At 37.4% G+C, this 13,632-nt stretch overlaps 1 protein-coding gene across 5 annotated transcripts in view; it reads right to left on the minus strand.

The window, feature by feature from the left end:
- Positions 1–130: 130 nt before the first annotated feature.
- The window catches only part of PLCL1 (phospholipase C like 1 (inactive)), a 304,833-nt gene continuing 291,331 nt past the window's right edge, over positions 131–13,632 (minus strand). For all 5 annotated transcript variants that reach the window (XM_072961537.1, XM_072961535.1, XM_072961536.1 and 2 more), the window contains one exon: positions 131–1,835. In XM_072961537.1, coding sequence (XP_072817638.1) covers positions 1,653–1,835 — 183 coding nt within the window. In that variant the 3' untranslated portion in view covers positions 131–1,652. The remainder of the gene's footprint in view (positions 1,836–13,632) is intronic.

Below are 13,632 nucleotides of genomic sequence, written 5' to 3' on the forward strand. Positions count from 1 at the left end.
TTTTAGACTCAAGGAGAAATATCATCTTATCTGGTCCATGGATATATCACCCCCTGTAAGATATTTTTGATATCATAACTCATTTTCATGATCATTCCTTTATCAATTAATTCACAATAAAAGAGAAAAATAAAAGTGTTGTTTCATATCTTTACTCTTTCAGTAATGTGCAACATGAACATAATAGTGTTAAGAAGTCAGAAATAACTTAACACAGTAGCTATAGAAGATGTTTATATTTCCAAAATTTCAACAATGATCTTCCCTCGGTTCCCCCAAATTAGCATATTTGTTAATCAAATTAATTAAGAAGCTTTTCAAAATAAAAGCAATGTTTTAAATAAATATATTTTCATAACAATAGAACATTTAGTTCTGCTGGAGGTAACAAACATATTACACTCAAGTACTTTATGAAGATATTAGGGTAAAAGTGATCTGGATGCGATTATAAAGGTACCCTAATTAGCCATTTGCTTCTTTTAGGTATATGTTTTTTTCTGCATGTGTTAAATTGATACCATAGATATTTTGCATCAGTCACTTCTTAAATCATCACAAAGATGTTACCTGACCCACAGAATTTATATCAGCTCACGGTGAATAATATGATATTGGTTGGACAATGTTTTTAAATTTAAATGTAGTACTCTAAATAAAATGCAATGAAAGCCAAAACCCTCTAGTTGCCTATGTCTGTTATAAATGTTAGATTCCCAGTTTGGAAGAATAAGACCTTCTTACAAATCTCAACCTTGAAATTTCATAACTGAATATTATTGTCACATCAAAATCTTAATTATAACAGAGTTCTCTGTGTGTTTCAGAGTACCACATGGGTGCGTGTAAATTCAACTATGATTAGCTTTTCCACTGAAATCATATCTGTTTAGTAAACAACTACAGAAAACTTTCTAAAAATTGATTTTATTTATTAAGTACTTTTAAGAGTTCACTAACTGAAGATATGACTTTGCTGATCTCCCCAGAAATTCTGATCATTTGTTTCTCTTTCATTCACTTTTATTTCTACTGTGATTCTTAGGAATTTGTCTAATCTGTATTTAATCTATTAAAACATCTATGCGTTGGTAAATTTGGTTTCCTTCAATAATAAGCCATGTTAAGATTTCTAAATTAAATGACAAACAGAAGTAAAGTTAAACACAGCAACAAGTTATAGTAAGTGCTCTTTAGAATTTCAGATTAACAATTTTGTCCCAAAATGGTAAAGTAATAATTTACTAAATGAATAATGCAACACAGAATAGATTTTAACAAGAACTCTCTCTCTGTCTCTCTCCATCTCTCTCAATCACTTTCACTCTCTCTTCCTCTGTCTATCACTCTATGTCTCTCCATCTCTCTGTCTCTGTCTCACTCCCTCTCTCTCACACACACACACATACACACACTTCCACCCACTTCCATACGTGAGTATGTACACATATCTCAGAATTTTAAAACACTGCTACTGAAGGTTTTAACTTAGATAAATTAACTACATTAAAATACTGACATTGTGAAAGTATCTGTTTATGTCTAACACCCCATAGAGGGCGTCTTTTGGTGAACTTCTTAAAAAGCATAAAGAAAGAAAACCCAGAGTCCTTGACAGGAAGGAAGGGTGACGGTGTGGGTGCTGCGCGGGGTCACAGCTTCCCACTGTCCTCGCCACCCTCTTTCTCCTCTATGGCTTCCAGGCTGCGCTTGCTCTTGGCCTCGGCACTGCTGCTGGGGGCTTTACTAAGTCCACATGACAAGCACGCCAGCTGGATCTGCTTCATGTTTTCTAGAGCTTCATTCTTGGCATTCTTCAACAGATCTCCTTGGCCCTGCAAACAGGCAGAAAGAGACACCAAAGAAGAAAGTTATGGGCCAGGCATATCCTGATGTCATCTCTCTGTATCACTTGTGCTCCTGCTCAGTGAGGAAACAGACCCAGGCTGGAGAGCCCACTTTTCCAGGGTTTAGGCCAACGTCCTTTTCTCACATTATTGAGGATCTTTGCTCTTTAAGTCAAAGACCTCAACCTGAGCATACCCAGTGAGTTCTGTGGTTGCCAGCAGCCCCCGGAGACCCCTATGGTAGGGAAAGCCTCTGGGGACCCTCCTCTGAATGTGCTGTCCTTGTCAGGCCCTTCCATCACCAGGGTCTGAGACCTGCTACACTGCATGTTCCTGTCCCACCCAACCCAGCAGTCCTAGGCTTGGAAGAAAACAAGGGAAGACACTCTCCCTAAGTGAACTGAAAATTAAATCAGCCCCAGCAGTGTACAAGAGCTTACAAAGCAAAATACCTTCTGTAAGGTAAGTCATATGCCCTTATACTTGGTGAGCTGGTTTTTCACATATTGGATTATCCCTGCAGTCTGCCTTTTGATAAGGTACTAGTTACCCACATTCCTTCTGTCTTCTCCATCACCCCGAGGACAATGTTCCCATCTGGCTAATGGAGAAAGAGGCTCCAGAGACCCAGCGTGCCAATCAAAACAGAAAGCAAATGAGGATCACAGGGAACTATCAGCTGTCAGCTACATCAGTGCCTGAGAAAGGGCTTTCCCCATTATTTTTCTTCTTTTTTAGTTCATTGTTATAATAATTGAGCGTGTGTTCTGACGCTGGTCCAGGGGCCTGAAGGAGTCAGTGCAGGGAAGCCAGCACGTGTTCCTGTTGTGTACAGACAAAAGAGGAAGCAGTTCCGCCTCTCTCCTCTCCATTCTCACGACAATGCCGGAGAGCGTGACCTTGAAACTGGAGGTTACATTCAGGGCTAGGGAGTTCCTTTACAAAGCAGAGACTCCGAGAAGGCATAAGTCACCTATTTCATGTGAGATACGTCGTGATGCACTGTTTTTCTCCCCCTTTTTAAAATGGAAGTATAGCTGATTTACAATGTTGTATTAATTTCCAGTGTACAACATAGTGATTCAGTTATATATATATATATATTTTTTTATATTCTTTTTCATTACAGGTTACTACGAGCCACTGAATATAGCTCCCTGTGCTATACAGTAGTACCTTGTTGTTTATCTCTTCTGTGCATAGTAGTTCGTATCTGCAAATCCCAAACTCCCAATTTATCCCTCCCTATTCCCTTCCTCCCAGGTAATCATAAGTTTGTGATACAATGTTTTATCTCTTTAATTTGATGGATGCTTTTACCTTAGAGTGTATGAGGAATCTTGTACTTAAAAAATGCCTTTGAATATTTCATTCCTTAAAATCTGTAGAGGCACTTGCCAATTCTATCATACATCATGATGCTAAACCCTTCTAATAACAGCCTTTAACTATATGGGGTAGGTGAATAAGTAGGGCTTTGCTTGGTATTTTTGTTAAGGTGAACTTACCCCCATTTACCTCAACCATGGATTGGGGGTTTAGAAGCAGACTTGGAAGTCGCACAGTCGAGCCTCCTCATAAGGAGAAAGGAGCTGAGCATGATGAGGTGAAGGGAGTGACCCAAGGTCCCAGCTGGTTATGACTGAGCTGGGATTAAAGTCCAGGTCTTCTGCCTCTTGGTTCACTGCCCTATTTCACACACCACATTTATAATTTAGACTAAGACCAGAGACTAGAGAATGAACGAACACTCTTTCAGATAGAGGTGGACTTTCCAAGGGAAAAATATTTACTACACCAGCAGTAGGGAGTCCGTTCTGAACAGTATAAACATACTGAATCCCCTCTGGACGTTGAAAAATGAAGTCATGTCCACTTTGAAAAATGCAATTCTTAAGTAATAATAATACAGCATATAAAGTGCTTGCTCTCTGTGGGCATTCTTCTTCATGCTTTACATATGTTCATTATTCAGTTATCACAACCTCCCATGAAAGTGGCACTTTTCTTATTTTAAGTTTACAGTGAAAAAACTGAAGTCTAGTGACCCCCTTTCCAAGAGTCACACAGCTGCTAAGTGGTAGAGCTGGGGTTTAAACAAAGTGCAGCAGCTGGCTCCAGACTCTGTCGTCTTAACCACTACAAGAAGTGGCATCTCTTCAAGGCAAACTGTGCTCTCTCTACAAAGCACATTAAAGCCTCCGAGTCACTGTTACCTATGGAAACAACACAGATAAAAAGACAATCATTGCCCAGGTGGCACAGTCTGACAGAATTTAGAGATGGGATCTAGAAAGTCAGGAAGGTTAAGATTGCACCAAGATACGCTGGCAGGGGCAAAAGTCAGAGTATCTTAGTTTTGCTTTTAGCTCCAGCAGTTTCTCCCTGGGCCGTTTGCTCACCTGTGAAAATGATGAAACTATTCTTCTGCCTTCCTCACAGTTTTAAAGATTAAAGAAAATATGTTGAAAAGCTGTTTGTGACTTAAATAATCACAAGTAAACTAGGCTATAAGATGATATGAAAAGCAATTAACATAGTCTATTACTAAAATAAGTATCTTGGTGCTGTGCGGATTTTAATAGAAATTTTACTAACTTGTTTAAAATGCACCTTCAACAGTCTGTTTCTACAGAGATGTGGATATTGCTACTGCTTTTCAAATGCAAAGATTCTCCTAAAAAAAAAACTGTATTAGGAAATAGGTTATACCCACACTCATTTTCAGATTATTACTTTTAAGTGCTCCCTTTTAGTGATGAAATTTTCATCAAGCATTTTAAAACAACAGAAGCAAAACTGGCATGTTCCCTAACTGCAAGAGAGCAGCAACACATGCAAAAATATCAAGTTTGATCTTACGAATGCACGATGTTCTCACGTCCCTTTTCCTGCAGCAGGTTATGAAACATGTTTAATTAATCAGCCAGAATGTCATCTCATCTGTTCTAAGAGGTGGCATCCAGGCCTAAATGCCAGCCTGTGCCAGTTCTGGTAAATAGAAGTCAGTCTCTCTAGAAAACAACGGCCAGTTGGAGAAGCCAGTTTGTGCCAGTGCACAGAGACTGAACGACATCATCTCCTGATAACCAGGGGACAACATGTCCTGGTGACATGGCGCAGGCAGGAAAAAAAAAACTGGAAGAGAAATTAAACTATTAACTAACAGAAGCAGAAAAAATGAAAGACTAAATTAAGAAGAGTTTACTTTGACAAACTGATGTGAAAATGTTGTTTTCTATAGAAGGAGGCATAGAGGTCATCTTTCTGTTCTGTGGTTAAACTCCTTGAGTCCCCCTGATTAAGGTGGCAGAACCAGGAAAGACTCATTCTAGGCAAAACTGTAAAGGTGAAGGTTATTTTTGACAACCCTCATCTTGGCATTCCTTTTCGGTGCAGACTTTACCCCATTAAATGTGCAGAGATTTCCCCTGACCAACTAGCTTTTCTCTCTCTACTCTGTTACACTCCCTCTCAAACGCCTCCTAACTAGCCAGCGTATGTCACATCTCCTCCCTCAAAACATCTGAGACCTGTGTATCATTTCCCACAGCATATATCAGTGTCCAGATCAGTTAAGCCGCCTAAAGATACTGGTGTGTATTATGTATTTAAGGAGTATGATAACGGGGCATTTCTAAAGAATAGGCTCAGACATTCTCCTCAAACAGAGGTCCTGGGAGAGAAGGAGAAAGGAGAGAAGCCCAGGAGAATGCATTTCACTTGGTGGTATATAAATTGCAACATCTCTTGGAAAAATAAATCCGGATTGTTATAGCCTGGGATGTAAAATTAATGGACAATCTGACCACTGAACACTCAATGTGAAAGAAATGTCAAGCAGTTGCCAATGTTTCAATATACTAGCAATCTCCTGGGAATTTTATTTTCTCTCCTCTGGCATTAGAGATGCTTCAGGGGGAAAAAAGGGAGAAGGACGCCTTTAACCCAAAGACAAGTAAGAGTGACAGAGGGCATCTCAGGAAGACGGATGCTGATGGGCAACAGGGCTATCAAAAGTCTCCAGAGCAATGACCACCAATTCAGCCTCCACACTTGTGTGGCTTTCAAATGTAAAAGCACATGGAAATCCCAACACATCAGAGAGTAACACTTGGAATCATAGAAAACCACAGAGAGATCAGATCGCTATAGAGATTCTGAATCTAAAAATTAGCAATGATTAATGGATTTTTTAAAAAGCGACATTAAGCATTCATAACCAAATCCTTCCAACATCATTAAATTGCAGTTAAAATATATTATCTAGAAATCAAGGAATATCTGACGCAATTTAGATTGTATATAGGACTGATACAATACCACCAACAATTTTTATTATTGCTAATATATTATTACTGACAGTAAAATGCGATCACAACACTAAACAGAAGCTAACATTTATTGAACACTTGAGATACTAAGTGTAAACCAATTTGCACACATTATTCCATTCTATGACAACCATAAAAGGGGCTAGAATTCTAAATGTGAGTTATCTATTAGTTATATATTTGTCAGCTATTTATTAACAATATATTTTATAATCCATAAAACGACATTTAGAATTTTTGTTATTTCTGTTCTTACTAAGAATTGCAGTTTCCTCCCCATTGTTTGAAAACAGTTTTGGCTACAATCCGACAGAGTAACGTACAAGAGACATCCATGGCCCTTTCATGCCCATTTTTCCCACGAACTGCACTATCCCTAGCGATATGAGTGCACCGAAGAGCTGGAGAAGATCATAATCAGTGTCCTTGTTACATGTGAAGGAAATGTGTGGGCTGTCTCAGAGAACGCCACAAATATTTGAAACAGCTAATCAAGACTCTGGAGATGGAGAAGCCCTCACATATACACAACGACACACATAAGCAAATGTAGCTCTGTCTCCAGGCAGGCTGTGTGGGTACTTTTCAGCACACACTCAACAGCAGACTGATTCCCCTGAAATACTTTCCATGTGAGCATCCACACCCATAGCTGGAGTCACCCCTGGGTAATCCTGCAGCAAAAGTCTGCACAGACCGACCGCATGGTGGCATTAGCACCTCTTTACCTGTCCCCGCTACTGTTCGGTGGACAAGAACATATTGTGGTGGGCTGTGCACCACTACCATCTTAATAGTTCAAAAAGCATGCTTCTGGGGAACCTCTGTATTATCTAAAGATGTTAAACATCTTGCTTCCAAGAAGTAGAAACAACTATTACAGTGTCCTTCATTTGAGAAATTAAAATAGAAAATCAAACATGTGTTGATGTCATGACAGATACATTTCTCTTGATGTTACATTGCTGGAATATTGAGTAAAACTACAAAGATGGCCTGGGATTCTTGGTCTCCGGAATGAAAGCCTCATCATGCAGGGAATGCATTCACAATGTTTGCAAGAGTTACAGGAACAAAGATGTAGCCATTAGGGGAATTATGTACAAAATACCTTAATTGGACAAAAATAGAAGTTTTCATCGCATTATGTTATCAACACTCAGATTTATTATTTTTCAACATCTTGACAACCAAATATTTCAACTTCATCTTACTCGTCACTTAAGAAGTTGAATTTTTACTCTATGAACATTGAAGAAATATGGATAAATAATAGTAGAGTAGTTTTGGTCTAAGAGTATTGACTTAATGGAGCTTTTTATGTTATTCTTCTAAAATGCTGAACTCAAAACAAATGAAAAAACACTGCTCTTCAAATCTTTATTGCATAATGCAATTAAACTATTTTATTTTTATAGGAACAAAAAGTGAATTATATTGGACATTTTACCTGAGCCATTAGATTTTATAATTTTTATAAAGTTTCATGTTTTTAATTGAAGTACAGTCAATTACAACGTATCAATTCCTGGGGTGCAGCACAATGTCCCAGTTATACATATACATACATATATTCCTTTTTATTTTTTTTATTAAAGGTTATTAAAAGATGTCAAACATAGTTCCCTGTGCTATACAGAAGAAATATTTTTTAACCTAGTTTTATATATAGTGGCTAATATTTGTGAATCTCAAATTTCCAAGTTTATCCTTTCCCACCCTCTTTCCCCAGTAGCCATAAGATTGTTTACTATGTCTGCAAGTCTGTTTCTGTTTTGTAGATGAGTTCATCAGTGTCCCTTTTTTTTTTTTTTAGACTCCACATATGAGTGACATCATATGGTATTTTTCTTTCTCTTCCTGGCTGACTTCACGAGAATGATGATCTCCAGGTCTAGCCATAAGTTTCATTTTTAAAATCAGTTTTATAACTGATAAATTTTAGTATTGGTCATAAACTTTAATCTCCAAAGACCGTGGAAACAGAACATAAGTAAGTATTTTTAATACCTAAGATTTTAGTTCTGAAGGAAGAATAATTTACAAAACATAGATGATATTTCAAAGAAATTTTAAGAATTATTTAATGCCAACAAGACCACACAACATTACAGAATAAAGCAGAATGACATGTTTTATAAGCATAAAAAGGCTCTACAAATATGAAGTCATGCTCTATTAAAATGCATCATAATGAAAATTATGTTTGAAAGTTAAAATTTGAAAGCATATGTTTTAAGACCTGGAAAATAAGACCTTTTTCCATAAGTGTTTCTCAAATACCATCCTGCTTTGTTACAGTATTTTTCTCATCAAGAAGTCTTTTTTTTTTTAATTTTTAAGAAGTCTTGACTAACTTGAATGTTGAAAGAATGAAGAACCTTATTTACCTCAAAATGGAAATTAACTGCATCTTAAGCAGAAAATCTTTGTACTAATCATGTTTTTAAAAACTAGTTTTTAATATAAAGGAAACCACTTTCTTTTGTGTCCTTGTATGCATATACATAATACTATGTATAAATGAAGTAGTTTAACATTATTTAAATGCTACTCACTAGTAACAATTGCATCACTTTAATAGAATAAAAGGCAAAAATTATATGTTTTCAATAATGCATAGAAGTCATTTGACAAAATTCTACATCTTTTCAAGATAAAATCTCTCAACAAATTGAGTACAGAAGGAATGTACCTCTGCATAATAAAGGCCATATATGACAAGCCCACAGGTAACACCATACTCAACAGTGAAAGGATGAAAGCTTTTCCTCTAAGATCAGGAACAAGACAGGGGTGCCCACTCTCACAATTTCTATTCAGCCTAGAACCGGAAGTCCTAGCCAGAGAAATTAGGCAAGAAAAAGAAATAAAAGATACCCAAATCAGAAAGGAAGAAGTAAAATGATGACCTGGTCTTATATATAGAAAACCCTAAAGACTCCATCAAAAAACTGTTAGAATCAATAAATGAATTCAGTAAAGCTGCAGGATACAAAATCAACATACAAAAAATCAGTTGTATTTCTATACACTAACAATAAACTATCAGAAAAAGAAATAAATGAAACAGTCCTATTTACAACAGCACCAAAATAATAAAATACTTAGGAGTATACTGAACATAGGTGTAAAATATGTGTACACTGAAAACGGTAAGACACTAATGAAAGAAATTAAAGAAGACATAAACAAATGGGAAGACATTCTGTGTTCTCGAATCAGAAGAATTAAGATTATTAAAGTGTTCACGCTACCCAAAGCCATCTACAGATTCAATGTCATCCCTATCAAAATTCCAATGGCATTTTTCATAGGAAGAGAAAAACAATCCTAAAATTCAAATGGAACAAAAGATCCCAAATAGCCAAAGCAATCCTGACAGAGAAGAACGAACTGGAGGCATCACCCTCCTTGATTTCAAACTACGTTACAAAGCTACGGTAATGGAAATAGGGAAAGACAAATACCAGATGATCTCATCTGTATGCGGAATCTAAAAAGACCCAACTCACAGAAACACAGAGTAGACTGATGGTTACCAGGGGCAGGGCATTGGGGGAAATGGGTGAAGCCACTGGTAAAAGAGTACAAACTTCCAGTTACAATATGAGTAGGTTCTGCAGATCTAATATACAGCATGGTGACTATCATTAACAGTGCTGTTCTGTATGCTTGAAAGTTGCTAAGAGAGTAGATCTGAAAACTTCTCACCATAAAAAAAAGGAAACTGTGAGGTGAATGGATGTGTTCATTAACCTTATTGCAGAAGCCATCTCATAATATATACATACATCAAATCATCACACTGTACATCTTAAATGTACACAATATGTCAGTTATATCTCAATAAAGCTGAAAAATAACAGCATAATAATAAAATTAATAATTAGCAGCAGCAGTACTGATGACAGGTAGTGTTAATGATAGGTAACATCTGTGTTCATCAACAAAACCTACTGCACTGAGATGCATTTGTTGACCAGATCTTAAAGAGAAGTATGAAATTTAATGTCTCCAACGCCCACTGTTGTCCCTATGGTATGTTGTTCTAAGCTATGTATATATGAACTGAGACACATTAGCTTCTTCTCCTTAAACCTTAGGTTTGTTTTTTTTTTTTTACCTTATTTTGTTCATTTTTAATTTTTTGTGTGCGGGGGTAATTAGGTTGGTTTATTTCTTTCTTTTTGGAGGAGGTACTGGGGATTGAACACAGGACCCTGTGCACACCAAGCATGCCCTCTACCACTTGAGCTATATTCTCCCTCCTGAGACACATTACCTTCTCTCTTTGGTTTAGGAATAATGTTCGGCTCTGTTAGCTATCAATTAGGACTTGGGTCTTCATTTTTGCTTTATTCATCTATTTATCCGTCAAGCATATACTTATTAAACATCTACCATATGCCAGGCTTTGACCTACAGTTGTCAACCCTATCAAAACCAAGGTCCTTTAAAACAAATATTTTGTAAGACTTCATTATTCTAAATGAAAGTCATAAATAATATAACCTGATTCTATGCATTATTAAAAGTTAAGTAAATGTTGTATCCTAGCTATAAATAAGGAGAAATAAGAGAATGGACATTTAAAACAAAAGAATATGTATTTCAATATGTAAATACCCAGGCAGGCACACAAGAAAACGTCTGATAGTCCCACAAGAGAGGAAGTAAATAATGTCCGTACACCCCACCAAATCTGCCAAATCCTCAGAAGAACCTCAAAGGACATTTTCCTCATGGTTGATAACATCAGCTACTTCCCAAGAAACTGTGGGATGCCTACCATGGCTCGTCAATAATAACAAAAAAGTATCAAATGAAACCCAGGGCTGACCACCCATTTGTCCTGTGAAAGACCCTATAATGTTTAAAACAAAAAGATCAACAATTGCAGTGATGTGAGAACTTTCCTTGGAGAACCTCAGAATGTGTCATCCTCCCGCCTCCAAAAGTTGGTTTTCTTATTTCTTATTGTTCTGTGTAAAACCTGGAAGCGTTGTTCACTATAAGAAGAAACAAATTTTAAGCAGCTGTTTCATTTAAGCCAGATGAGAAAGTAAAAATGAACTGAAATAACCTGTCACCCAAAGAAATTAATGGCAAACATTATCTTTTGTGACAGACCCGTTACATTTCTGAAGGTATCATAAGATAGGTTTCCGTGAGGATGCTCTGTGTAAGAAGCCATCTGTCTGCTTTGGGCAAATGACTGTGAGCCTAATCCACTTACAGAAAATGTCAACAAAATTGCTTCAATGCCAGTGAGCTGAATCACAGAAAACCTCGAGCTAAACTTTAAAAATGTGGCTCAAGTGCAGAAAGTTTTATGAATTTAGGTTTGTATGGTGATGCTGGTGTCCTGAGAATTCTCTGGCAGTCATTTTGACAAAAGAACCATTCAATAAAACAATAAGAAGCCACTGCCTGCTCATGTCCCCGCTCTCTGTTCTTTCCTTCCCATTACCGGAATCATCTGCCTCCACGTCAACAGGTCTAATAAGAAAGGACAGAAGATTGATATCAACCTTTAGCAAGGTGACAAAGGTAATTAATTACACTTCAAATGAAACTCTGGTAATGGATGGTCGTCATCACAAAAAAAAAATACTGTTTAAAAGTTCCAATACCTCAAATAAATTTTTCTTGTATAATAAATGACCCTGAAATCTGACTTCATACAACTACCATGAGTACCACAAGCCAAACACAAAAGGAGCTTCGTTAGAAACCTCTATTTTGCCGACTCAGGCTATTTCCATTTCAAAAGTACTATTTACAATGGCTTGAAAGATGTAGGACGCCCTAAACCCCTAGCAGAGAAACGCTAGAGAGGCAGTTACTAATACTTGAAGGATATTTAAAAAACCCATTCTGGAATTTGCTTGATAAGGTTTCACTTTAAGAAATTACTGATTGCATTGCTTAAACTATTGGCTACTTGATTCATTCAGGAAAAAAACGAATTGCCAAAATGCCAGACCAAGAGCGTAGATGCAATGACAAAGGTCCAAAGTCAGAGTGTACTGATCACAAAATGACTTTAGGAGCTTAACCACCACAGTGCTGAGGATTTCAGTCAGCAAGTGAACATCTTGTGACATCTGGTCCTGCGTTGCACAACTCCAGGGGCACCATTCACACTGTCTTCTATGTGCATAGCATTCCCTGCAGCCCAAAGACAGCCATACTGCATCTGGTCTAGATATGTCCTTTTACCAAGGACATTTATTCCTTATTCTCTGCCAAATCATAATGCTTTTAAAAAGCCTTAAACTGTCCCCGTTAGGAGTGCATCATGGTGTGTGCAGAACTGGCCTATCCAGTGTCTCTATGGGCGCCCATTTAAATGGTGTGACTTCTAGGTTCAGTGTCAGTTGCAGCGGCCAAACAGCTATTAGCAAGATGTCAAATGGGAAAGTGCCTTGCACCCTCCAACCAATGGGTCATTTTTTTTTAATTAATGCTGGTAAGGCAGCCATCAAATGAAATGGGCTACTTCTTATTAATAGTTAAACTGAGCAGCAGCCAACTCAGCTCCCTTCACAGTGGCTGCTTGGAGATTTGGTCATTCATGAATTATTCACTGTTGGTGGCCTGAATCCAGCAGGGCATTTGGTTAAAGACCAGACTACTGTTACTCCAAGGAAATGTCAAGATCTGCTTTCCATAATCTGAGACTTGCTCAAGTTTCAGATGTTAAACTCAAGCCATCCACAACACCAAACTATTAGCAACACATTTTTGTCATGTCTTTTATGTTTATTTTTTAAATTATTCACACAAAAGTTAAAATAATAGCATCCGAACTTCCCAATTGTCTATAGTGTGTCATGTTGACTAAATCACCTTATCTATTGCTATCCACCTATCTGTGTATACTTCATGCTGAATACCTCAGTAGGCGTATCCTGAAAATAAGGACTTTTTCAACATAACCACAATACTATCATTGCCCCCACAAAACTGGTATTCATTCAGTAATTTTACCTGAATACGCAGTGCATATTAAATTAGCCGAAATGTCCCAAAACATCTTTCATAGCTTCTTCTGAACCCAGAATCCAGTCAAGGTTCACACATCACTAGCATCTTTGAAAATACCGGTTCAGTTATGTGAGTTAGGATAAAAGCACGCGTGATGGGGGATTGCACGGGGAAGCTCAACAGCAAGTTCACAGCATTAAGTTCACTTTCCTTGAAAGACATACATTTCCACAGCTTCACTCCTGTCCACTTCCTGGAATACACACCACTAAATCATCCCATATGCCTGTCAAAACATTTCTTCTGAATGTCAAATACCATCACTCTTACATCCTTATTTTTAAATCAACTTTATAAATATATATGCCTGGAAAAACTCATCGTGCATTCACGAAACTCATTCAGTTTCGTGAGTGTCACACTGCTTTCCCTAGCCAGGCCTCAGATTTCTTCCCAGA

Source organism: Vicugna pacos, chromosome 5, assembly GCF_048564905.1.
Source record: "Vicugna pacos chromosome 5, VicPac4, whole genome shotgun sequence".
Lineage (NCBI taxonomy): Eukaryota > Metazoa > Chordata > Mammalia > Artiodactyla > Camelidae > Vicugna > Vicugna pacos.